Here is a 25555-nt window from a genome sequence, read left to right as displayed (position 1 = left end):
AAAGTTTTTCAGGGGAATGTTTTTCCCTTCAGCTCGTTGGTTCCTTTTTAACTGCAAGAGTTATTGGAATCTTTTCCTCCTTTTGAACAGAAGGAAAGTCCACTTTTGGCTTTGCAAGATCATGCTCAGTAGCATTCTGGCCTTCTTTATCCTTAGATGTTTCCAGAAGATGCTGCATGCTAAGTTTGAAAATGAGGCGAGGGTCTGGTCCAGGAAGAGAGGGGCAATTGCAGCTCTCTCTTATTTTAAGTGCCTATGAAAACAAGCAGAAAAATCAAATCAACTTATTAAAACAACGTTGTAGGTAAAAACAATTTAGGGGCATTCATTTTAGTGCATGACAGTCAGTCCCTTAGCTTTCCAGTATGAATTGTATTTGTTAGTTATATGTTGGTGACTTCAATATTAGGTCTATATACATATTATCTGACAATTTATTGAGGGAAACCAAGACCTCCTGGGGTCAGAAGAGCCATTAATATGATAAAAGATACTGTTTTTAAGGAGAATGTTTTCTCAGCCAGCTCCATGAAGAGTGGCTACTTTAAGAGGTATGGTACCATGGTGTTAACTGTACACAGTATTGGAAATCCACAAAACTCTCGTAATTTAATGTAACAATGTAAAGTCATAATATATTCTAATATTTAGTACTGATCATTATCATGGTCACTTTCATATCTGCTGTTAAATGCTTCTTAGCCTTACTGAAAGAAAGTAGAACACACACTTTATGGGCAAATGACCATCCAGATGCATTTTTAATCCTTGCATCAGAAAGTTCATTCCCTGTATGTTTTATTCCATTCGTCCTGATTCTCTTCCTAAACTCATGTTTCAGAAGAGTTCTTGTCAGAGTTTCCTTGAGTTACTTACAGCTAAATAAAAACAAGAAGAAGTCTGGTGGCACCTTAAAGACTAACAGATTTATTTGGGCATAAGCTTTCGTGGGTAAAAAACCTCACTTCTTCAGATGCATGGACCCACGAAAACTTATGCCCAAATATCTGTTAGTCTTTAAGGTGCCACCGGACTCCTTGTTGTTTTTGTGGATACAGACTAACACGGCTACCCCCTGATAAATTACAACTAAATGTTGCCCTAGCCATTGGGAGTGGTGTTATGGGGAAACTACAGAAAACAGTGGCTTAGACCCAGAGTGAGAGAAGAGGGTGACCACATAGTGGAGTTCACACTGCAGATCCTTTAAAAAAAGGGAATAATTCACCCTTGGCTTAGGTATGCAACAGACTAGAATAGCCACATTCACTTTTGCAATGTGAAGTGTATGTATGTGGACACAACAGCTTGCCCTCCTCCCTCACCTACCTAGTTCAGTAGGTATGCTGCCCTGCTGCTAACATAGTGAGCAAGGGTTGACTTAGATTCCTTATATACCTACAGGGAGGGAAGGATTTGCCTCAATTTGAAGTTCATTCAGATCCTTCCAATAGTACAGATCACTTCTGCAGTTTTTAAAAGGAAAGAAAAGTCCAGCCTAATAGCTTCTTTTACAACGAGGTTCTGAAACCATGTTTTTCTAACGAAAATCCTTTTAGTGTAATAAACTGATATCTCTGGAACTGACTTGGAAACAAATGGAATTTAATAGCTCCAACTGGCCTTTAGAAAAAGTCAAGATCCAGAGATACGACAAGTGTTTCTCATCTGTGCTATGTGATAGTTTCTGGTTGAAATGTAGCATTTGAGTCATCACAAACGCAACTTTGGGCTTGGGACTGCATAGATTCCTCTCAGTTATAACTTCTTTTTATTAAATAAAAATATAAGTTCAACATTTGTTGTTTTGCAAGCTAATCATCCAAATATTCCCCAAATTTTATCATACATATCAACCCAACTCTGCTTCAGTGACCAATCAATTTCAAAACGGATATTTATAATGACAGACTAAGAGTTTTCTCTTGTTCTCTTGCAGAACATAAGCTGCTGCAAGACTGCATTAATGTCAAGCAGCATTATTCAAGGCAAGTAGAAATATAAAGATTTAAGTTGTATCCTTAAAAGGGCAACATAATCCTCCTTTAAATTAATTTAGCAGTTTTAAATCTCTGGTTTTCTTGACTATGTAATGCCTGTCTTCCTTCCTTGGGTTCACTTATCTAAACGATTGGAGTTCACAACATCAATAGTTCCATGCAATAGCTCTGGGGTAATATTCTTACCCTGCAGAGGCCTCTGCTTTCTTATTACACAAAGCAGCTGGAGGTGCCTGATTAAAACACACCAATTCATAGTCCATACAAAACGGAAGTCTACTGTTCTGACAGTTGAAAGGCTATGTTTAGCATAGGTCTTCCTGTTAAAGACAGAGCTGCATCCACATTCTAGTCCGGGAGTGATTTTTGCAATGATTTTGCACGTGAATATGTGTCCTTGGCCCAGAGGATTCAGTTCTATTTAGTGGGTGCTCTTTCCTAAGCTCAGGTGGCTCCTGCTATTTTTTTTTAAGTGCAAATAATGTACTCAATGCAGCAGAACCATTAAGATGCCATTTCCTGACTTGTTCCAGAAGCCTACAACCTACTCCTTCTGGAAGATAAAGCATCCCAATGCCTACCTTCAATATCACTATCATCACTTCAATTCCACTAATTTGGGGTTGCTCAAGAAATTCCACTTCCACCATCCAATCCAGCTCATTTAGTTGAAAGGCTAGTGCACAGACATTCCTAATTAAATGCATACAACTTACCAAGTTAATATTTTAGATAAGTGAACCCAAGGAAGGAAGACAGGCATTACATAGTCAAGAAAACCAGAGATTTAAAATTGCTAAATTAATTTAAAAGAGGATTACGTTGTCCTTTTCAAGATACGACTTAAATCTTTATATTTCTACTTGCCTTGAATAACCAGACCTGTTATACTAACGAATCCAGTCAGAACCAAGGCAAGTTAAATCTTTAGTGGAATTCTTGGATTAGGTTCGAGTTTGCAGGCACATTACTACTGTCTTTTTCAGACTCCCATTAAGACAAAAGCACTGCTCTGCACTGCAGAAGAGAAGCTGTTAATGGTGAAGATTACCCTGTGTGTGTATTGACACAGAGAGCGGTCACCAAGTAATATTATTTCTATCACAAGATTTCAGACTTTGGCTTGTAAATGGCAAAGGCGGAGCAGATGTCTACTACAATATAGCCATAGCCACCTACAAACAGCAATGGGGTGGAGGCCTGCCTGTGCCGTTGCTTAGTACTTCACCCACTCCTCTCACTCACATACACCAAAACTTATTGTGGCACAGACGGCTGTATGCAGGTCCTGGGAAAGAGGATGGATTTTATCCCTCAGTAATATATATATATACACATACTTCGCCACTGTCACATTCCTGGGCTTACTGCACCCAACACCCCCATGCCTGGCCTCTCTGAATGCACATACGCCCCCCTCAGGTCTCTGGCCATCACCTCGCTTGGGATGGAATCACACCATTCTCCCACTTTAGGATCTGCCCTTGGATTGCAGTCCCCCCCATCAACCGTGATTGCCTCAGAAGGCCTGACTAACGTACTGACAATGATCGTGGTACACAGTGATCTGACAGTCCTTTTAATGCAAAGTATTATTTATTAGAACAAATGCATTTCAGAGAAAACCAGTTCTTAAAACAATCAAACAGACTGTACACCTATCTAGCTGACTAGGTATGTAACCATCTTCCACATGGGAATCCTGGTAGGCATAATTCTCTTACAGATCACCAAGACCTCTGGGGTCAGTTCATTCCCTCGGCTCAAACCATTCTCTCCCTCAGCCTCAGGGAGAGAGTTCTTTAAGAGCTGTTTAGTCCTTTTGATCACCCCCTACCTGTTCCTTTTCCTCAAGACCAGATCACATTTTAACTGATTACAGCCCTTTGATCTGTTAGGTTATATAAACATAACCTCTGTAAGCCAGCCTCCCAGCCTGGGTCAACAGTTTCAGGCTAGCCAGGCTGTCCCTAGTGCTCAAATAGCTGTGCAGAGAGCACTTGGAAGTTGCAGCTTGGGCTGAAGCTTGGCCTCTGAAGGGGAAACGTGGCTTCAGCCCAAGCTGCAACTTCCAAGTGCTGCCAGCTATTATTTTTAGAGCACTAGCATGAGCCCCGCTAGCCAGAGTCTGTTGACCGAGCTGGGACACTCACTTCTGTGGACTGTGAAGACATACCCCCTATTTCACAGCCATGGCAAAACAAGGCATATAACTTGTTGGAGGCAGAATGTAAGATCCACAAAACCGGATTGTTTTTCAAATGTGCGTGGAGAGCGGGGAGTGTCCTTTTCTGGGGTCACTCTCTTCTTGGCAGCAGTCCTCCTGGAATAAAAGCATTCTAAGCATATACCCCAGTGTAATACAGCCTCTCTCAATAACTATGCTACATATCTGTATACTTAGGTTATTACATAGCAGCTCCATGACTGTCACAACCACCTTTATAAGGAAAACTGCAGGAAAAGATGTGTCCAAGTTGCTTTAGCATTTTCATCATAGATTGAAAGGTTTTCACCAGCAATTGGATACGATGACATTCCAGGGGAGGCAGAAAGAAAAGAACCTTTTTTCTAATATTTCTCCTAAAATAGCACTCTTGTAACAGCCTATTTGTTCTGGGCCTGAAGTAGATACCCACGTGTGTCAGGCCTAAGTATTCTCTCTCTCTCTCTCTCTCTAGTTTATAAAATGTTACCGACAAGCTTGTTAACTTCATAAAATTTAGAGGCCAATTCAATTATACTAGCTAGTAAAATATCTGCCTTTACTTATGTCACAGACAAAATGAAATTCTGGAAAATGAATAGTGCTTGTATAGTATATACACAGGGCTTGTACATATTTTCTTGTACCTCAGGTTTACCTTTATGTTCAAATAATCTGTTTGTTATCGTTGAGAACCCCAAATAATTAAAAATTCATAAGCATGAGTCACTTATGCATTCCAATTCTGATTTTACTAACCTCACAAGATTGAGAAAGAGGATTGGGGGGGGAAGGGGGAGAAAGAGAGCACTTGCACAGAATTATATATCCCTCAAAGCGACTGTTCTATATCCAAGGACTGTGGGCAGTATGGCAGCTCAAAAGGAGGACAAATATAATGGATATTAGACAAATTGGTCACCAAAACATAGAACACTGAATTTTGTGTTGCAGAATCAAGCTTCCAATTGTATTAGTTGGAAATGTAAAGTTAATCATAAATAAAATACCTGCTATAGTTTGGAATATTTGTATTTGGAGGTCTACATTTCAGATGCAATTTTCATGTTGGGTTACGGTACTAGTTCTCTATTTCTCTCAACTATCCTCATAATAATATAAGCAGCTATAATACCCAGATCCCATCTCGCTCAAGGGCAAGTTATAATGTACATATTCAAAATGCTGTACTGTGTCATCATGTGAAAGTATTTTCAAATGGTTAGACTATTAAATTTCAAAAGGCTGATGCATGTATCTGTTCTCCAATTTTCCATATAAACATTCTAGTTACTATAATAATTTATGGTAATCATTAGGCTATGTACTGTAAGTATCCTGAGCATAACAGATAATTTCATGGTAAAGTTTGTTTTATATACTTAGAATTATTTACAGATTAAAAAAAAACATATTTAATGGCTCCTTTTGTCAGTCTGTATGCAGCTGGTTTGCACTAATAGTTGTCTTACTATCTTAGAAAGTAACAAAATCATTCAAGTTAATAGCAAACAATGTAGGTTTTTTTGGCCTTAAATGATACAGTAAGCAATTCTAGACTAAGAATGATCAATTCCAGATTTCTAGTACTATAGACATTTCATTCCCTGAGATAGCTTTGGGTCACATCATTGTAAAGTGCAATGTCATCATCTGAAGAAAAACCTTTCCTATGGTGCGATGAGAAAGCAGAGCAATTTATTGTGGTCTTGCTCAGAAAGTACGCTAAGAAACACAGTAACATTATTGAAGTGTCCTTTAAAATTAACTGTTTTCTTTCACTGCCATTTGGTTGTCTGGAAAAAAAAAATTCTAATCTGAATGGTTGAGTAGTAGGGAACAATTGGCAGGGTCACTTCAGTTGAAGGACTATCAAAAATGGATACAGATATAGAGTTCACCATCCCCATTTTGAATTTTGCCTACTGCCAGTATAACTGATGGTTATATTTTCTCTTTAGCCTCATGTTACCATAACAAATAAACCTTCCAAGAGATTTACTCACACACTTGTTTTCCCCCATTGCTTGGTGTATGAACAATACTGAGCATATCATATGGATACCTGTAGTGCGGCAATGCTGCAAGAAGAAGCTGTTACTGGTAAATAAAACCTGGCTTTAATAGACTAGCACTGAAAGCAACATTCCCATTTTTCTTCTAGCTCCTCACACGGTTCTCTAGATTGGGGAGAGAAGGGCACCACGTCAAACAGAACCAATTATTACCGCTGCCGATAATTCTTTCTAGCTGTTGCGCAACAGTTCCACTTATCCACTGAACTCTTCTTGAGGGCACAAAGCCCGTACTCCTGCTTCCCCACCCCACTCCAAGCGTGTTTGAGGTGGAATGCAAATTCTGCTCCTCTTCCTCAAATATCATTGGGGGAGATGACTTCAAGACCTCCCCCACCCAACCTGCCTGATGGCTGCACTTTTCAGGGGCTGGGGAAAGAAGGAAGGGTTACTCCACCTGGTAAACAACAAGAGATCAAGCAGTGATAACAAAATAAATGCCAACGCTCTCCAAGGGCATAAGAAAACTTTTTTTGCTCTTAGATTTTATGTCCTGCACCAGACCAAACAATAATTCACTACTGCCCTGCAAGCCAGCTGGTACTTGGATAAAAAAAATCATGGTCTCTATTCCTTTGGTACTGATCTATCTATCTATAACGAGGGCTCCAAGAACACTGTACACATCTTCATTTTCCACTTCAGCCACGGTGAGAGGATTTTATAAAACATTCCTATTAAAATCTGCTCACAATTTAAATAAAGACCACAGAGTTATTTTGATGAAGCAGGGCATTTCTTGGGTAGGTTATTTTGAAAAGAAGCTGTCTAGCTATTCTTCAATCTCCCACCCGCAACCACTATTTTGGCTTATGCCATCATTTAGCACACTAATTGCACTTTCTCCAATTGAATGAAAGTCTTCTCTTTCTGAAAGTTCTATGGAAACAGAGTATTTTTATGATCCCCATGCTAACAAATCTCCAACAGTCAGAGCTTGGCAGCAGGAAAAGATTGCAAGTGATAGTTGGCTAGTTGTACAAAATATGCAGCAACCACTTGTTTGGGGATGAAGTAGTAAGTTTCAAAAAGCAGCTCATTTTGTTGGATAAAGAGAAGTTGTGACTGGAATAGATTTGCTGCTGCGAAGGGTAACAGCAGACAGAAAGTCTTTACTTATCTTTAAAAAATGGCCTATGTAATTATCTATATTACATTTCTGGAGAAAGGGGACCCTGTCTGATAATGGAACGCAAGCCTAGATTACTCAGAACAGAACAGTTTTCAAATACAATGCTAACACCTGGGTAATGGGGGCTTTCTGGTTCAGCCACCAGTGGCTGGGTAATTGAGCAAATTAAGAGGATCCGCAAGCAGTTACCTACTTGGCATTCCTATTAGAGGACATTTGAAAGAAAGAACAAAAAGCAGACTCCAGATGGATGGGCAATTGTGAGAATTAGCTCCATTTCCTTAGAGTGGGGTAGAACTGGCTCTCTAATGTGATGGAACAGCTAAAGAGAACTGAAAACAAAAGCAAGCTGCAAAAATCTACAGAGGCTCATGATTACTATGAATATTAAGAAACCTTTTACTGGGGATCTGACATCACTCTTAGGCAAAGCTGTTCATGCCCACTTCAGTGAGAGAAAATGGGAAAGCATGGCTTACTGTGTGTGATAACCTAGGTCCTAGGACTTGTAGCTAAAGGAAGTGGAAACAAGAGAACTCAGACGTTAGCACTTTTGTCGGTAAAACTTTTATCAGTCGGGGTGACAAAGTTTCACCAACAAAAGCGCCAGTGTGAACAGCACTATGTTGGCAGGAGACACTCTCCTGCCGACATCGCTACTGCGCTCGTTAGGGGTGGTTTAATTATGCCAGCAGGAGAACTCTCTCCCGCTGGAATAGAGGGGCTACACAGGAGACCTTACAGCAGTGCAGCAATACATCTGTGCCACTGTAAGGTCTGTAGTGCAGACAAAGCCTTAATGTCCCAACCTGACCTCTGGTTTCCAGCACAGGTACAAGATGTCACAGAAGACCTAAGTTACTTTATCAAGCCTGTATTTATTAAAGGGAAAGCCATTAACAAAACAAAAATCTTAAATCTTAATCACAAAGTACATTTCATCTAAAGCTAGCTGAGAAGCCTACAGAGTAATTACACTTTACCTATGCTGCTTTAATTTTTCTTCACCTAATGGAAGTCCTGAGTAGGTTAGTATTTTATAATGGAATGTTTCTGCAAGGAAAAAGGGCAAGATAAATGCGATGCTATAAAATTAGCTCATAAATCAAGACTAAAGTATGGTTCTAACAACCTTTTGCAAAGGGGGAAAAAACAAAAACAAAACAAACCCCACAGTTCTCTCAACATTCTCTGCTCACCTCTGGTATAAGCCGGTCCAAGTGTTCAGCTCTGTTTTCATGAGAAGGGTGTGTGGAGAGCCATTCTGGTAATTTACGCTGCCCTTGAATGGTCTCTACTAATTCCATCTGCTGCCAAAACACAGTGCTTGCTCTTACATCCACACAAGCCTAAAAGTAAAAAGGAAATATCACCGTACTATCATTCTCAGAAACACATTTTAAATTAGAATTCTCCAAAGCTCCTTTGACGGCATCCCTCACATGAACATAAACATAAGAATGGCTATACTTGGGTCACACAAGTGGTCCATCTAGCTCAGTATCCTGTCTTCCAACAGTGGCCAATACCAGATGCTTCAGAGGGAACGAACAGAACAGGCAATCATCAAGTGATCCATCCCCTCTTGTCCACTCCCAGCTTTCAGCAAACAGAGGCTAGGAACATTCAGAGCATAGGGTTGCATCCCTGACCATCTTGGCTAATAGCCATTGATGGAGCTATCCTCCATGAAATTATCTAGTTCTTTTTTTGAATCCTGTTATAGTTTTGGCCTTCACACCATTCCCTGGCAATGAGTTCCAAAGGTTGACTGTGTATTATGTGAAGAAGTACTTCCTTTTGTTTGTTTTAAACCTGCTACCTATTAATTTCATTGGGTGACCCCTGATTCTTGTGTTACGTGAATGAGTAAATAACACTTCCTTATTCACTTTCTTCACACCAGTCAAGATTTTATTGACCTCTCTGTCATCTCTTTTCCAGGCTGAACAGTCCCAGTCTTTTTAATCTCTCCTCCTATAGAAGTTATTTCATACACCTAATCATTTTTGTTGTCCTTCTCTGCACCTTTTCCAATTCTACTATAGTATATCTTTTTTGAGATGGGGGTGACAAGAACTGCACGCAGTATTCAAGATTCTATGGTACATGGACTAGAACAAATACTGAAACTTTAATTTTTTTCCCTTAAACTACTTCACTAGAGCCAGAAAATGGACAGGTGGGAATGTCAGGTCATGCTCAGTGAGCCAGATTCAACCCTGATGTTAACTACAGAAGGAAAAAAACAAAACAAAAAAAACCCACACAGTTACAGAAAATATGAGATAAGTCTCTCGGGACTGAAGATTGGTGCACTTCAAGGACACACTGGGCCCAGCACTTCATTCATATCTGTGTAACTCATTGACTTTGATAGAATTATTCCTAAATTACAGAGTTAGTGAGAGGGGAGCCAGGCACAGAAATGGTTAATCAGAAAAAGAAGTTATTCTATATTTCACTTTGTTTTAATTTACCATAAACAGCTCTGCAATCTTTTTTCTTATAGTAACAGTTGCTATGCATAATACCTCAGAAGAACAAATTAATGACCCTCACAGATTTACACAACTCTACAGAGAAGGTCGCTTTGTTCCGCTCAATACTTGTGAAAACAGCAACCACCAGAATGCCCTTTAGAGAAAGCTCAGAGACTGGGGAGAATTTCTGCAGGAGAATGAAGGGAAGGTGTAATACCCAATTTTTTGGCCTTCTACTCAGAGGACCTTCTGCTGTGCTAGTTCTAGTGCTTGTGACAATAGGAATGACTTTGAAGTACAGGTAACCTGTCATATCAAACATGACCATGCTAATTTTTTTTTTATTCCCCACCCCAGAAAAACAGCATCCAAAAGGTATGTCACTGATGAGGTGCAGACGGATAAGATTCACCAACCAAAGTAGTAAAAAAAACCAACAGCCACATCTTTCAGAGCAATCTAGAGGCCAACCTGAATAGTTTATAAGATAAGGGCTGAAGTTTACCTCGCATTATGATTGGGCAAATTTAAAATGCCTCAATAAGCAGATTGCTGCATCAGTGACATAATTTGTCATATACTCTGAAATACAGCAAACAGCACAAGTGGCAGCAGAGTAAATTTTCATGCTTTAGAGAAAGATGAATGCCATGTACTTTGGAAAACGAAGGGATTATTTTTCCTGTAAACTTGGGAATAATGTTTTTGTTTTTGTAATTACTTTATGAGAAACAGAAGTAAAAGAAGTGAAACAACACTGTAAATGAAACAGGCAGCATGTGTGCACATGTATAAGGTGGATAACAATTATGTTAGTGAAAGGAATGCCATCTGGTTTAAGCACCTGACCTTGGGAATACTTTACACAGCAGTATGACGATAATGAAAGAACTGTGGTAACAGTTGGAATACAGAAGGGATGGAAACAGAGTTACCAAAAAAAAACTCCACAAAAAGTTGCAGCAAGGAAATCTATTATTTATATTTTGATAACACAATGCCTAGGAACTCCAATCATCATAAAAAGCCTGATGAAAAATCTTAAGTTTATGTGCAGTCATAGGTCTTAACACCTAGCTAATTTGGGGCATACCCATACTACACTATCAGTTTGTTAAAGTGTCCTGGAGTGTAAATATAGATAGATATTAGAAAAATCATATCTCAATACGCTGTATGGAGCAATGGTCGTCAAACAAAAAAGTGACAACTGTCTTAGCTAGCTAAATATTTGTAGTAAAATTCAGTATTTAAGGTGTTTCCTATAGTAATACTCTAGGTACTTTGGCAATCTTATTTACTTCAGGGGGTTCTCACTTTCTCCACCCAAGACCTTCAAAGCAGCCAAAGGACAGTGGATTGAGGTCATGGCAAGAATAGGTCTTGTGAAGGACAACAGCAGGGGAGTTTTTTTGGGTGGGTGGTGCTTGCGAAGGTGTTGTTGAGATGCTGGCTGGCAAATGGCAGGGGGTTCGTTTCAGCTATTCCTGTCTCTCCCTCCCCCCCCACCCCCATTCCTATGCTGTTCTCAGGGAAACACAGAGCACTGAACAGCTTTTAGAGGACCACCACCATCCACACACAAATAATGACACACACTCTCTTAATCCTGCTGCTGCGATAGGGACATTTCCTTTTAACACTAACCTCAGAAAACTTGTAGGTAAAGTTCAGAGGAAAATGGATCATGAGGAGGACTATAACGGGGGACTAAATGCAACTGGCACCCAAGCCATAGAAAATTCTCATGAGTGAAGTACATATGACTCTGTCTTCATTATTAGGTGCTCGTGTACCAAAAAGCATATCTTAGTGGTTCAAAAACAAAAGTAGGAATTAGGATTGGATTCTAGTCATGACAGCCACATACTTTATAGAGAATCATAGAATATCAGGGTTGGAAGGGACCTCAGGAGATCATCTAGTCCAACCCTCTGCTCAAAGCAGAACCAATCCCCAGACAGATTTTTGCCCCAGATCCCTAAATGGCCCCCTCAAGGTTTGAGCTCACAACCCTGGGTTTAGCAGGCTAATGCTCAAACCACTTGCTGTACTATTTTGGGAAAGTTGCTTTAACCTCTGTGTGTCAGTGTTTGTAAGGCACTTACCATAGCATCTTCCTTTCAAAGATGTCAGAAATAAAAGTTTGCAGTAAACAGCTCGAAGATTTGGAATGTTAATATTTTTGTTAGAGATGGATTAGTGGTCAGAACGCAGAAGAAAGAGCCTAGGTGCAAGGTAACAAGCTATTTATTAAGGAATTATTTTCCAGAAACCATAAGCACATGTGTGATATTAGAAGTGTGTGTATGTATGCATGTACTAAGTCTTCTAAAGTTAGTGTTAAAAGGAGATGTCCCTACTGCAGCAGAAGGATTAAGAGGGTGTGTGTCATTATCTGGTGTTCATTTCTGGTATGCCCTCTACATGCTTCAAAGCAATGAGGTCTTTGCCCAAAGAGCTAGATATCAATTACATTGTCCCTAAATATATTACCGAGACCTATGTCCTCACCTATAACCTATTAAAACCACAAATAAAAATGCAATTTCAACTACAGGAAATAAGAAACTCAGAACGATAGAAGATTCAAAAAGGTCAAACTGCAAAAATTAGAATTCTCTTACTATGATGTATTCGCACTAGATGGTGCTGTTCACATAGTTATACAACTTAACTCCGAAAACACTGTAATTGGATAGGTAAAGCTGAAAGGTCTTGCTTAATTTGTTTAATTTATTAACTAAATCCCTCTAAGGATAAATGGGTGACTTGGTAGAGAGATTATGAAATAAACTATGAGTACTTTACAAGGAGCATTAAAGCCTCATGTTAAAAAGGAGCCACATCATTTAAATTCCACATAGAAGTATGAAACCCATCTCTTGCACATATGAAGCAGCTGATATATTAAAAGTGATTTATAAATAAACTGGCACCATTGAAACAACATGCCTATGCTTATTTTAAATCTTGAAACTAAATAAAAAACTGATCTGAATTATAAGTTATAATGCATTATATACACCATAATTACTAGCTATCATATCTCTAGTGAATATAATCAATCACAATACAGAAAAATTTAAAACCACTCTTGCTTATTTATAGTGTCTACTCTGATAATGATATACTGAAACTCAAGTGCACTACAGATTAGTAAAACAATTTTCAATAACTTTTGTAAAACAGAAGCTAAGTGAAATATATCAAAAGCCAAAGGATGGAGTTTGTAATCTACATTGCCAGATATATTTCCATGTATATTACCTATGATAGGGAACTTCTTGGCTTTCACTTGTTTAAGAATAAGTCAGTGACACACAGCTTTATGAACTCCACTGTTAGAATACTTTTAGCGAAAATGTCCTTTTGTTTCCCAGTTGACCAGTAAACTATTATGTTTTTACTTAATGTCATTAAACACCTATTTGACTAAAAATTTGGGGGATTCCTGGATTGCAAAATTAAAGTTTACCTGTCCATGAATTGTCATTTGTAAATAACTTATTCCAATAATAAATTAAACGGAAGAACTATTTGGCTAGTAAGAACCAATTTTAGTTACCTTTGCAGCAAACTGAAGTCCAACTTTGTCAGCTTCAGCCTCCAATGTCCTGTTATATGGCCTATCAAATATAAACTGGAAGAGAAACATGTCAAAGCCTTGATCATAATTCTTGTTTTCACCAATTTATGAAGTCATTAACATTTTGTATTTTTTCTAACCTGCTCATAGGAAAAGCTGGATGGTGGTCATCATTATATTAATTACCTATATATGACACGTAAGCAGTTTTAATCCTTGTCTAGCATAGTATTTTCTTTCTATCAGAACTCAATCCATGTATAAAGCTGGGAAATTTACATATATGTTTCTCAAGGAAAAGGAGTAAATGCACTTCTAAAGCACCTTTCATCAGCTGATCTCAGAGCATTTTAAAAGCAGTTTAAGGGACACCATCAATTTAGCTAGTCAATTTTAGAAAGAGAAGTAAAGGCAGTTCAGGTACTAGCTAAGTATGTGATGCGCCCCCAACCACCCCATCAATTTTGTGGATTTACGATTACATTTGTCTGTTTAAAAAAGTGTTTTATCTCCCCTATGGCTGTGTGGAAGATCCACACAAACAGAGGAAACAAACTGATTATGCATAAGCAGGAGACAAACTTTTATCATATATTTGAGTTAATGTCATTTTAAGTTTTGCTTATAACCGTAGTAGGTAAAAATTTCAGGGAGAAATGGGATTTTTAAATTGTCTGTGTCTTTAAGCCTCGTATGACATACCTGAGGGTAAGTACATATGGTATAGTAAACAAGACAGTCCACAGTATCCGACACAACCATAAACCATAAGAGATCACTGCCCCTTCATGATTACACTCCCAACACAAGGAGTAAATGCTCCTTGAGAAATCCAAGAGATGAAGATATTAATCTGGCCTGCTCCCACTCCATTAACCCTAGTGATGTAAATGACGTTGCACAAAGACACTGTTTTGCCAGGAAAAGATCCAGTTATACAACCTCCAATCTTCTAGAATATGCATCTTCTGAAGATTCACATAGTCATGTGCTAGTAAAACAGGTTACAGTAAAGATTTACATGCCTTGTTGAAGCAGGTTGCTGTTCTGAGTGAACTTTGCTCCTGTTCTATAAGCATTATGACATCACTCTCTGGGCTGAGTATCAATTGGGAAATTCCAACTAGAGAGGGAGCATTACAAGTTTATTGCAGGGTTCTTTCAGCTCCTTCACTTGTTGAGTAAGAGCTGGAAAACATTTGGGATCAGAAAAGAAGTATTCTAGAACAGTAACTGCTACAATAGAATAGCATCAAGAAAGTGGGCCTGGCAACTTGTACACCAGGAGGAAACCTAGTCACTAGTTCTTTTATTGAAGCAGCATGGATAATCCTGTTTTATTCAGCAACTCTAGCTAAAATGAGCAAAGTAACTAAATTTTCCTGCATCTTTCCAGAGATGTAAACTGACAGGCATTTTTGGATTATTTTTAGGATGTCCGTATGTCTCCTACCCCACCTTACCCCCCAAAAAGCTTTACCATAATAGGATAAGGGTTAGATACATATATTGACTTGTTTGTGTGAAGGCTTCTCGGAAACATAATACAAGGCAACACAAGCTGATCCTCTCAGAGTAAATCAAAGCAAATTCCATGTTTTATAAGGAAGGAGAGAACAGTTCAATCCCAAAGCTGAAGCCTTTCTTACCAAGTCTAGATATTGTAATGACTTATAACACAGAAAACTTGAGGCAAATATGTATAGGGAACATTTACTTCCATTTCATTGAACAGTTTCCCCAGGTACAGAGAAGTGCACATAATCATTAAGAGAACAGGAGATTCTTCTAGGTGTGGTCTTTCATATCTTTCTGAATCACCATTAATAAAAGAGGGAGGATAATAAGCTAGATGGATCACCTATGTGTACCATGACACCCCCAGTTTCTATTTTGTGTCTGACGGATGGATAAAATGATCACTTGCAGCACTGACTTGAGTAAAGCTCTACAAACAGGCAGTTTTTCCATCTATTCATCATGGTCACTTGTTATTCTTTGTTTTGGTGATTTTACTGCAATTTTTAGTCCGGGACTTTTAGGTATCAAGGAGGTTATCTCGCAGCTCAAAAAAAGATATAAAAGTTTGAGAGATAGGTAATCTGATTATTCTTTACCCAAACAGGGGTGGGAGGGCTGAAAATTATCTTAATCACTTGCAGAAATTTTAATGAATTCTGGATGCTTGTTTTTCTAATGGCTGCTGTATAGAACAAAGGAGCTGCAAGGCAGTGGGCAATATAACACTACAAGGATCTGCACTAAAACTCTGTTATCCCCATAATGTTTCTGGATCTGTTGTCACCAAGCAATATGGTGTCCCCATTGGACCTAAAATACATCCCAGTACTGCCTTTCCAGTTATGGTTGTACTCTGAAGAATTCCTAAAAATGGCAAGAGGGTAATTCCATATTTATTGTGTTCCAATGATTATATCAAAGTTTGTTTAATTTACAGGAGATGCTTTCTTAAATACCAGCCCTGCAAAATTGGTGGAAGTTCTATATACTTGCTATCTATACTTAAGAGGAAGGATTGAGGCCACAGGGATAGAAAAATAGAATAAGCAAGCTTGTTAAGAAAGAGATATTTTCTTTTCTGCTTCTGCCTAATAAGCCTCGGCAGTAGCCACATGAAGCAGCTAGGTGGATGGGCCTCAAGGCATTTAATAGGCTGTGGGTATTCATCTGCCACTGACAAATAATTTTGGATTTATTTATTTTTTTTAAACTTATGGACATGTTGGAATGAAAGAAGATCTACCAACTCTTCCTTCAAAACTACCTGAAATAAATTAGACAAAGTGACTGATATGGATTTACAGACACTGACAATGGTTGTGTGTGTTAAAGAAGAGGAAGTCCCGTACACCTTAATCTCAACTCCTCAGTTAGCTCAGGAAATACAAACGATGTGTAGTGGGTTAGAGAGCAGAGAGGGGAGGGGAGAGAGAAAAAGAAGTGTTCTATTTGTGCATACTAATGTAGTCACGTGGGGTAAAGCCCAGATTACTGTAAAATTTTCTGCTCTTTGGTGAGCAATTCCTTAAATTAAAGTCAATTAGAAAAACTTCTGGTATAAAAGCAAACAAAATCTGTGCTCATTTGCTGTATAGAGAAGACAGAGGGAACAAAATAACCTGGAAGAATGAATGGAACTTGTTTACAGTGCTAGGTACTTAGACTGTAAGCTTTGTGGTAGAGATGTTCTTTTGTTCGGTTTGTACAACTAGCAGAATGGGGTCCTGGTCCATAAGCTGGGCTCCTAGGCGCTACGAGAATACAATATTTATAGTAAGGAGGAGCTGGTGTTCCTGGGGAGGTACGCAAGAGGAAGAACTCATAATGCAGCTTAAACTGGTCAGGCAAGGTGGCTAAAATAACTCGCACAAGGGGGGTGGGGGGAGGGGGAAGGGAATATTGCCATGGACAACAAGGGTGGGCCAGGTTGCTATTATCTAGAACAACATAAGGCGGCAGACAGAGAAAAGCAGAGAGATGCACACCTGAGGGTGGGTGGGGGGAAAAAACTGCTCTGGTAAGTATGACAGCTAGACACTGAGCGGGAGCAGGAGGATTTTGCAAGGACATAGCTGAAACCAGGATGAAAGATTGTGCTTTTAACAAAACTTCCCTTTAACGAAAGCCTCTCTCCCTACTCAACTAATTTTGAAGTAGCCTTAGACTGTGGAATAAAGTTTTGCAATTTGCTTTTCTCAGTTGTCTCTCTCCATATTCCATGTTGAATAAATTTTATTTTACTTAAGCCAAGAGTCAGAATTTGAAACTATTTGGTGTTATTGCTAGGGTAAGAGGTACTTCAGTGGTAAGGGATAAGAACAGTTTTGCAGTGCAAGCATAAAAAAATTAATAAACCTAATTTACGTTCTTGGTCAAAGGCACAATTCAGTCCCACAAGGTCATGTCACTATACCAGTTGCAGTCACCCCAAAACGTGAGAAAAGTCTTGAGTAAGAAGCGAGTTTGAGAGGTTGACAGGGAGCTGGGTCTCAGAGACCAAACAATGGGCTTTTGTCAGAGCTCAGTCACAATAACTCAACATTTCTCAAACTTTGATCTTTAGATCATTTGCTGGCATTCAGTGCTGGCTTTTCAGGTGCTTCTACAAACATCCAGCCTCTGTTATAATAATTTATGTTCAAAGTCTATAGCTCCCAGACTGATAGGTAGATATCATAGCACAGACTGGTTATATTTGTTTTTATGTTTTGAAGAACCATTAGGTAACAGGAAAAGAATCACAGGCAATATAAGAGTCTTTATTCCAAGGCTGATAAAAATGTTAGGACATATGCAAAATTCCCCCAAAAACGCTTTACATAAGAAGTAGTTGAATAACTGGGCAGACGCACACAATAAATTATTTATCAGGAGGAATGTGGCACTACACAAACTCCAAGTTTTATTTTATTGATATTTATCTTGGAGGGACTACATACATTTCACTGGGTTATTTGTAGTGTGCTAATGGCTTTAAAACGGGACTTAGATCCTGAATTTTGTTAAATTAGAAGCCTGTTTCCCACCAATAATAAACATCCATAAACACATTCATTCCACATAATTCTGACAAACTTTCTGTCAAATGCAGAAAAATAGTACCTCAAACGTCAATTGTTTTGAAAAGGCGAACAAAGATTAAATGGGATATTGAACATCCCAGAGGTTCTAATTCACAAGTGCTAATATGCTGTACATTAGTTCTGTAGGCTGACCCTCTGCTACACAATTTGGAATTGGGCTCTTCCCAAGCTAAAAATAGTAAATTCTTTACTAAATATTTGAAATATTACATGACAAGGGTCAAGTCACAATACAGCATCAGATGAAGTAGAAATACTAGAAATTATTTATAAAAATACAGCTCTCTCAAAAAACCCAAATACTTATTATACAATTATAACTCTTTGCTCTCCCCTCTTACACACAGAGTTGGGTGGCACAGTGATCCTCCAGTACTACAAATGGAATGTTTTCCAAATGACTAAGAAATGACAACTTACCTGAATAATAGTAGAAAGTATATTTAGCTGCATTTATAGCAAAAGTGTCACAGTGTGTTACATACTGAACCAGTGTTAAATAAATGAAGCAAGTACAACAATGCCACAGCCTCTGCCTTACCTCCTGCAACTTACTCTGGATCAACTGGCCTACAATTGCCAAACTATCTCGAGGACAGACTGCCCAAATCATAGTGAGCAAGATAAGCGACAGGAAATCCAAGAAATGTACCAGACTGGCTTTCTCTGCCTGAAAACAAAAACAGCGAAGTTTTCAATCATTTACCCTTGGATCTTGCTTGCATGCATTATTTCTGAATTTGACACAGATAATTATATATGTACCTAAGATAGAAAATGCCATCACAAGGTGGGATAACCCTTTAAGAAAAGTGGACTTAGCCCCAACTGCGAATAATTCTCTGTCTCCTAGGTGAGGGGTTTTAGGTCAGGTATCAGGTGATAGCCTGCAGACAACCGGGTCCTCAAATAAAAGATCAACAAGGAACACAGAGGGAGAGACTTGCTCAGAGCACATAGGAGCACTGCAGGAGACCCAGTAACAGGAAAAAAGACTGAGAAACAGGCTCTCCAGACCAGCCTAGCTGAAGTTAGAAAGTGTGTGGGCAGAGACAGAATCCTTATGTGGAAGAGGCTTTAGAAGGAGCCAGGCAGGCAGACTTGGCTTTTCTGTTTTGATTTGTGTTGGACTACTTTGACAACACACCCCTGAAAAAATGGACTGAAATTCTTCTGCTGTCGGGAGCTTTACTTGACATACTGGCCAGTAAGTGGTCCACCTGCTTACAGGCCCTGATCATTGTAATATGAGCATTTCTCAATCTAACATATTTATCCACACAATACCTCTGTGAAGTAGGGAAGTAATATCTCTGTTTTACAAATGAGGACTGAGACACAGAGTGACTAAGTGACTTGCTTAAGTTCACACAAAGAATCTGTAGCAGAGAAGGGACTTGAATTCAGATCTTCCAAGATGCAGGCTAGTGCCCTAACCGCTAAGACCATCTTCCTCCCAAATTCCATCAATCTTACCAATTTTAACCTTGAATTCAATTCTGTTACAATGTAAAGCTATTCCAATAGAGCTGTTTCTCTCTCTCAAAAACTGCAGCCCTCATTTCTCTGTTCTCCTTTTCATAGGTGCAACACTATCAAAAAGGGATAATTCAGCATAACTTCTCCCTCCCAAGTAATAGCCGCAAGGGAATACTGCTGACCCTTGTAACATTTGTTCCCCAAATGCACCAATAACAATTGTGTAGCAACTTTCCACTAAATGATTTATAAACTTGTAAAACTACTATTTTTCAGGTGAATTAACCCCCTTTTTTTGTATGTGATCATATGCAAATCTGTTGTGTGGGTCACAATTTTTTTTTTCTTTGCTTAGTGAACAGTTTGTGCGAGGTTTAGCACATGGTCGCTCTGTGAACCACTGACTATTGATTATTCACTCCAGGAAACTGGTTACCTAAGTCACATGGTATCTCAGGTCCTGATTGGATGACTGAGGCTTTATAACAACAGGAGAAGTTCCCTTTTTTCCTACATAAAATTAGCCATGAATATTTTTAACTGTTCAAATAACCACAAGCACTTCTGGCATGAATCTTCTTGTTCACCGAAATGTTTGCAGGTGCCAGTGAAACAAATCAGCTGGTTTGTTTGCAAATGCTTTTGAGAGCTATTTACCTAGCTCTAGAATAACCTAGAATGGGGAGTTTTATGTTGAAAGTTAATGGGTTTTTAGACTGGATGGGAAAGTACAGATATAAGAGCTGCAGAGGTTGCATTTAAAGAAAGCAATAATTTGGGGTACAGATGTAGCTACATCTTATAATGACCTGATTTATCCACACTGCTGCTTGTCTAAACAGAAAACATATCTTCATCTAGAACAACTTGGGCCAAGATTTTATTCCCAACCTGTTTTCTCAAAGCTGAAAGACTATTATACCCGTTTTGTGCATGAAAACTGGTGATGAACTACCAGTTCATCCATGAACACATTAAGGCTTGGGATATGCGCAAGATGGTACATGCTCACATTTGCAAGCACACTCAGTTATCTGCAAACAGAGTCAGACTTTAGGCCCCGTGAAGACTTATCCAACAACCCTAAAAACTAAGGAATTTTAAGGGCTTTGCTACTGAACTGCAAGTACCGTGTAATTTAGAAGACATTTTAAATACATCTATGGATTCAACATGTTTAGAAGGACTAAGGGCCCAATTTTGTCAAGTGCTGAGCACCTACAACTCCCAAAGCCTCCATCTCTCAGGGTCAAATCCTAACTGCTATTTTGTAATGGAAAGGAAGCCTCTCTTAGGGACTGATCCTGCCAACAGTCTCTAGCAGGTATAGCTCCAACATTGATTAAAACAGCACAGCAATATGTGCAGGATCAGGACAGTCAACCTTTAAACCAAATTCTTTATTCAGTTTGAGGAAGCAGCCTGAGACTTTGGTTTATATATTAACTTTTTTTTTTTTTTAAAGGGTACTTACTGCATGTCCCAATACAGCATGAGCTATTTCATGTCCCAAAATGAAATAGAGCTGGTGAATATCTGACACCACATTTAGCAAACCAGTGAAAACAAATACTTGTCCATTCTGTGAACAAAAAGAAAAAACACATATCATAAGATAGCATAGGAACTGTGTAAACAAGTTGCATTCTTCAATATTGCTTACTTTTGCTTTTGGATTTTACTTACTGGAAGTACAAAAGCATTTATGCCTGGTTCTTCCACCACATGGATAGCCCACTTGAACTCCGAGACCTGCGGGATGTCCTGGTTGCTTTCAGATAAATGACCAATAACTTTTTTCACTACCTGATAGCGAGGGTCTGTCTCGGCTAACATCTGATTTTTAAACTGTTCCATCCACTGAAAGAGACAAATTGTTGATGTCTATACAGAATAAATAATGCAGTCTGGAGGCTAGCTGTTACACTTATATGCCATATCAGTGTACCACAGTAAAAGTTTTGTTCCAGACAATGTATTTACAATCCAGTTCTCATATGCTCTTTTCTCTTATATACCTACTCAATCATCCACGGAAAGCAGTAGAGCTCCGTTTTTCACAACTCTGTGCTAATTGTTTTGTACTAGATGTAATAAAATTGAACATTTATATATGCTGCGAAGTAATTTACACCAAATGATTGGATATTAATTAGGCTATATTAGTACAAAAAATCATTGGCCAATGTGAAGAGAGAGCAGAAGGAAGCTGGCTGCAGGACACGGACACTGCCTCACGGACAATTCAGAGAAGCTGTATGCAAGAGTAGGATCATGCATGCCCTAGAGCAGTGGTTCTCAACCAGGGGTCCGGGGCCCCCTGGGGGACCGCAAGCAGGTTTCAGGGCGCCACCAAGCTGGCCAGTATTAGACTCGCTAGGGCCCAGGGCAGAAAGCCGAAGCCGCACTGCATGGGGCTGAAGCCCAGGGCCCTGAGCCCTGCCATCTGGGGCCGAAGCCTGATCAATATAGCTTCGCGGAGGCCCCTGGGGCATGGGGCCATGGGCAATTCCCCAGCTTGCTACCCCCTAATGCCGGCCCTGGCTGTTATATGCGGAAAAAGAGTTGTTGTGACAGGGGTAGTCCATGGAGTTTTTATAGCATGTTGGGGGTGGGGGGCCTCAGAAAAAAGAAGGTTGAGAACCCCTGCCCTAGAGTACTCTGACCAAATCCCCCAAAAGGCTCAAGAGTGGTGAGGAAACTTAGGCAGGGAACAGCACATAGGCATTTTATTTTATTATTACTTAGATTTTTCTCTCTCGTGTGCTATGTTAGAAATCGTTGTAAAGACTGTTTGATATGTTTAAACTATCATGTGATCCTGGAAAAGTAAACTATAAATCAAAGCGCCCAGAAGGTTGAAACTTTGGGAAAGGGTGTGTTTAAACTAGAGGGTGTCTTGGGGGATCTGCACTGACCTGGGGGCTTAGGACAGCCAAAGAATGAGGTCCCACTTCCATGAAGAGGTAACAGACCAAGTCTGTGCCCAGGAAATGTGCCAGTGTAGCTAAAGAAAGAGACAGTGCTGGATCCTACCCAGACAAAGGGAAGTTTAAGAGCAGATGGGCCCAATATGTCAGTACCCAAACAGAAGGCTACTGAGTGGCCAGAAGGGGGAGCCCGACCAGGGTTGTGACACACATCAATGAGCAGAAACATGATTTTTTTTGTGTGTGAAATGAGGAGGGCTTGTTTTCTTTCGGACAACTCACCATATCATACTCCATCTGTGACAATATCCTAAAATGTTCCTTCCCAAATACCAACAGTCGAGCACGCCCAGTGATTGGTGTTTCCTCCAAGTGAGTAAAATAAAATATAATAAATAAAACCGCCAAGCTACACAGACCCACAACTATCTTCCATTTGTTTTTTCTCGCACTTTCTTTAAAAAGTTCCCGCTTGTTAGGAGGCAGTGCCCTCCACCATTTTCTGATGCTCCTGCAAGACACAAACATTGTACATTGTAAAGTGGGTATAGTGCCTCACACAAGTGAGAAGGGGCTGTATACATTAACATTTGTAAAGTGCTAGGATATCCTTGGATGAAAGAGTCAAGAGAATCATTAAGTAGTATGTATTCTGCCAGTTCAGCACAATATTTTCTTCAAGGAACAGGAATGTCTCACAAGGTAGATGCTTCCTTTTTTAATAGGAACCATTCCAACCTTTATCTTTTTGATCTGGTTAAAAATAGCATGTTGGGATTTTTTTTGTTTGAGAACATCTGAATGAAGGATTTTTCACCCTGCTACTCCTTGAATGGATTTGCAAGACACAATCAGCAAGGGCTGATCAAAAATAAGTAGATACAAAAGGATGCACATATTGAATCTTATTACGCATACAGGAGAGAATGAATTTCTATTTCTATGCAGGAGCTGCACAATCAGAATCCAACTTAATCCATGTGGTACATTTGTAAATTCAGCTTAGGCTGCAGCCAGGGAATCTGAGCACCCCCACTTTACCTCCAGCCTGAAGTCAACATGTCAGAATTGTGTCAGCAACAGTAGCTACTCTCACAATCAATAGTGATTGATTGTAACGGTCTGAAACAGGTGCATTTTCTAAAACAAAACCACAGGAGAGAGGTCCTCCCAGTTTATAACCATTTTAGTCTGATTAGTATATGGACCCTGTTGCGGTTTGAAAATTGTGATAAAACAATAAAAACAAAGAAAAATTCCAACCCTAACCCCAAATCCTGCAAAGCTTTACAAAACAAACGTTCAATTTTACACACACTGAGTAGTCCCATTAACATTAATGAGATTACTCACTGTGCGTAACATTACACACATACGTAAGTCTTTGAAGGATAGGGTCTTACTCTGTAAGAGAAAATAAAACAGCATTTTACCTTCCAAGAATGATAGCAAATAACTTCTGAGCCGGTTTAAGAATAATCCACAATAGAGGCACTGGAGCAGCCTGAAATGATGATGATGTGTGAAAAAGCCTGATGATCTGAACATCCCAAGCAGGAATGCGATCTGGGGACTGCACTGGAGCAAGACTTCGGAATAATGCAAACTCTTCCACTAACGGCTGAGAGGCCAGGAAACAAGGACTTCTACGGCTACTGTGTATGTTTGTGCACACTTTTATATTCTTGGCATTCAAAAAACATCTTTGGCTTTTATTAATAAATTTTCTGTAGAAGTTAGAGCTTCCAATCATAAAATAATAGCTGGTGTTGCTGCTTGTATTTAGTCGCTGGCATTTATCCACTATATGATTTATTTGAATCTGGCGATGTCCATTCAAAGCTTCAACTGAAGACTTATAAAGATTATTGCACTTTGCCTGACTGGCCAAAGAAGTTAAGCGAAATAAAATGCAGTTCCTACCAGCTATCTTTAAGCTGCAAATGGCATTCATTTCTCTTTTGTTTATTCACCCTGAAACAAAAGAGGCATTATTGTAGAGATCTGAACAATATAACAAGTAAAGCAATTCCTGAGTTATGAATTCACTTTAGCTGAACAGAAATATCCTACTTCTTGTTTGCCAACAGTCTCAGAATTACAACTGTCTTCTATTATGTACTTATTATAACACTGTTTTAAACTGCACAAAAAGATATTAAACTTTGCAACTGAAAGTGTAGGAAAGAGATTCCTCGTGGTCTCTTTTTCTTAAAGACAAGACATTAAAATGATTGTTTCAAAGGATACCTGCTTGCTGGTGTCCTTTATTCAGAAGGTGTAAAAAACTGGTAACAATATGGCTATGTGGATTTTGCTCTTTATTTTAAATATTTGTATCCTTTACTGTCAGGAGGAGGAATACTTTTATCATCTAATTTTGAATTTATAAAATGCACCTATCATGCTTTTTAGGTGCATGTACTTTCGTGCACAAAACAAAGTTGATGTAATATCAACTGCCAGATACAGAACCTCCCTCAAAGACGTTAATTGCCACTAAACCACCTCTCCACAAGGAAAAACCTTACTGAACAATTAAGCTGTTTGTATATCAATAATCTGGGTGTTATCAGACCTGGTAGAGAAGCCAGGGCTCTTCACTGTTCATTCAAAAAGACGGCAAAAGATCCAATATACTTCATAGACTACTAACTTTTTACACTTCAGTCAAGGAGGCAACTATCACTTCCTCTGTACGTTACCCTTCTGCAAGCTATCCTAATTAACACGGTTCATAACTACAGCTCCATTTGATGTGGACCTTAAAAAGGAAGTTTTCTGCAGTCGTGCAGTCAAAGTGCAAGAATGAGCAAAGACTTCAAAACTACTGAAAACCTGAATCTGCAACATTATAAAGGACGTTTATTTTGCACAAGAAAGGAGCCTGTCCCATCAAGCTTCATTGTTCATATTAAAGCAGTGTAGCACCTAGACACTAGGGCAATAGGCATTTTAGGAATCCTTAGGAGATTCACTTATAAATAGATACTTTGACAAGGCCACCTGACTCTAGGGTGACCAGATGTCCCGATTTTATAGGAACAGACCTGATTT

The 25555-nt window shown here is 39.1% G+C and overlaps 1 protein-coding gene across 1 annotated transcript; it reads right to left on the bottom strand.

Annotated features, from left to right (window-relative positions):
• LOC113406525 (metalloendopeptidase OMA1, mitochondrial-like) lies at nt 1-24467 on the bottom strand. The gene is made up of 8 exons (XM_026651788.1): nt 23932-24467; nt 22781-23009; nt 21255-21428; nt 21043-21150; nt 18631-18759; nt 13465-13539; nt 8613-8762; nt 1-253 (listed from the first exon to the last, which is right to left on the bottom strand). The coding sequence occupies exons 1-8, from the start codon at nt 24450-24452 to the stop codon at nt 29-31; spliced, it is 1611 nt and encodes a 536-aa protein (XP_026507573.1). The 5' UTR covers nt 24453-24467; the 3' UTR covers nt 1-28.
• Nucleotides 24468-25555: the final 1088 nt, after the last annotated feature.

The sequence above is a fragment of the Terrapene carolina genome, unplaced genomic scaffold, assembly GCF_002925995.2.
Source record: "Terrapene carolina triunguis isolate 2854851 unplaced genomic scaffold, T_m_triunguis-2.0 Scaffold102, whole genome shotgun sequence".
NCBI lineage: Eukaryota > Metazoa > Chordata > Testudines > Emydidae > Terrapene > Terrapene triunguis.
The sequence above is the reverse complement of the archived record's forward strand: the minus strand, read 5'-3'. Positions and strand labels throughout refer to the sequence as shown.

What these genes read in the sequence shown, in the direction of transcription:
- LOC113406525 (XM_026651788.1), bottom strand. Translation starts at nt 24,452, where the DNA reads ATGAATGCCATTTGCAGCTTAAAGATAGCTGGTAGGAACTGCATTTTA. An exon ending in TCCAGAGTAAGTTGCAGGAG is followed by an intron (nt 13,540 to 18,630) that starts GTAAGGCAGAGG and finishes TTTCTCTTCCAG; the next exon opens with TTTATATTTGATAGGCCATA. An exon ending in TGGACCGGCTTATACCAGAG is followed by an intron (nt 254 to 8,612) that starts GTGAGCAGAGAA and finishes TTGTTTTCATAG; the next exon opens with GCACTTAAAATAAGAGAGAG.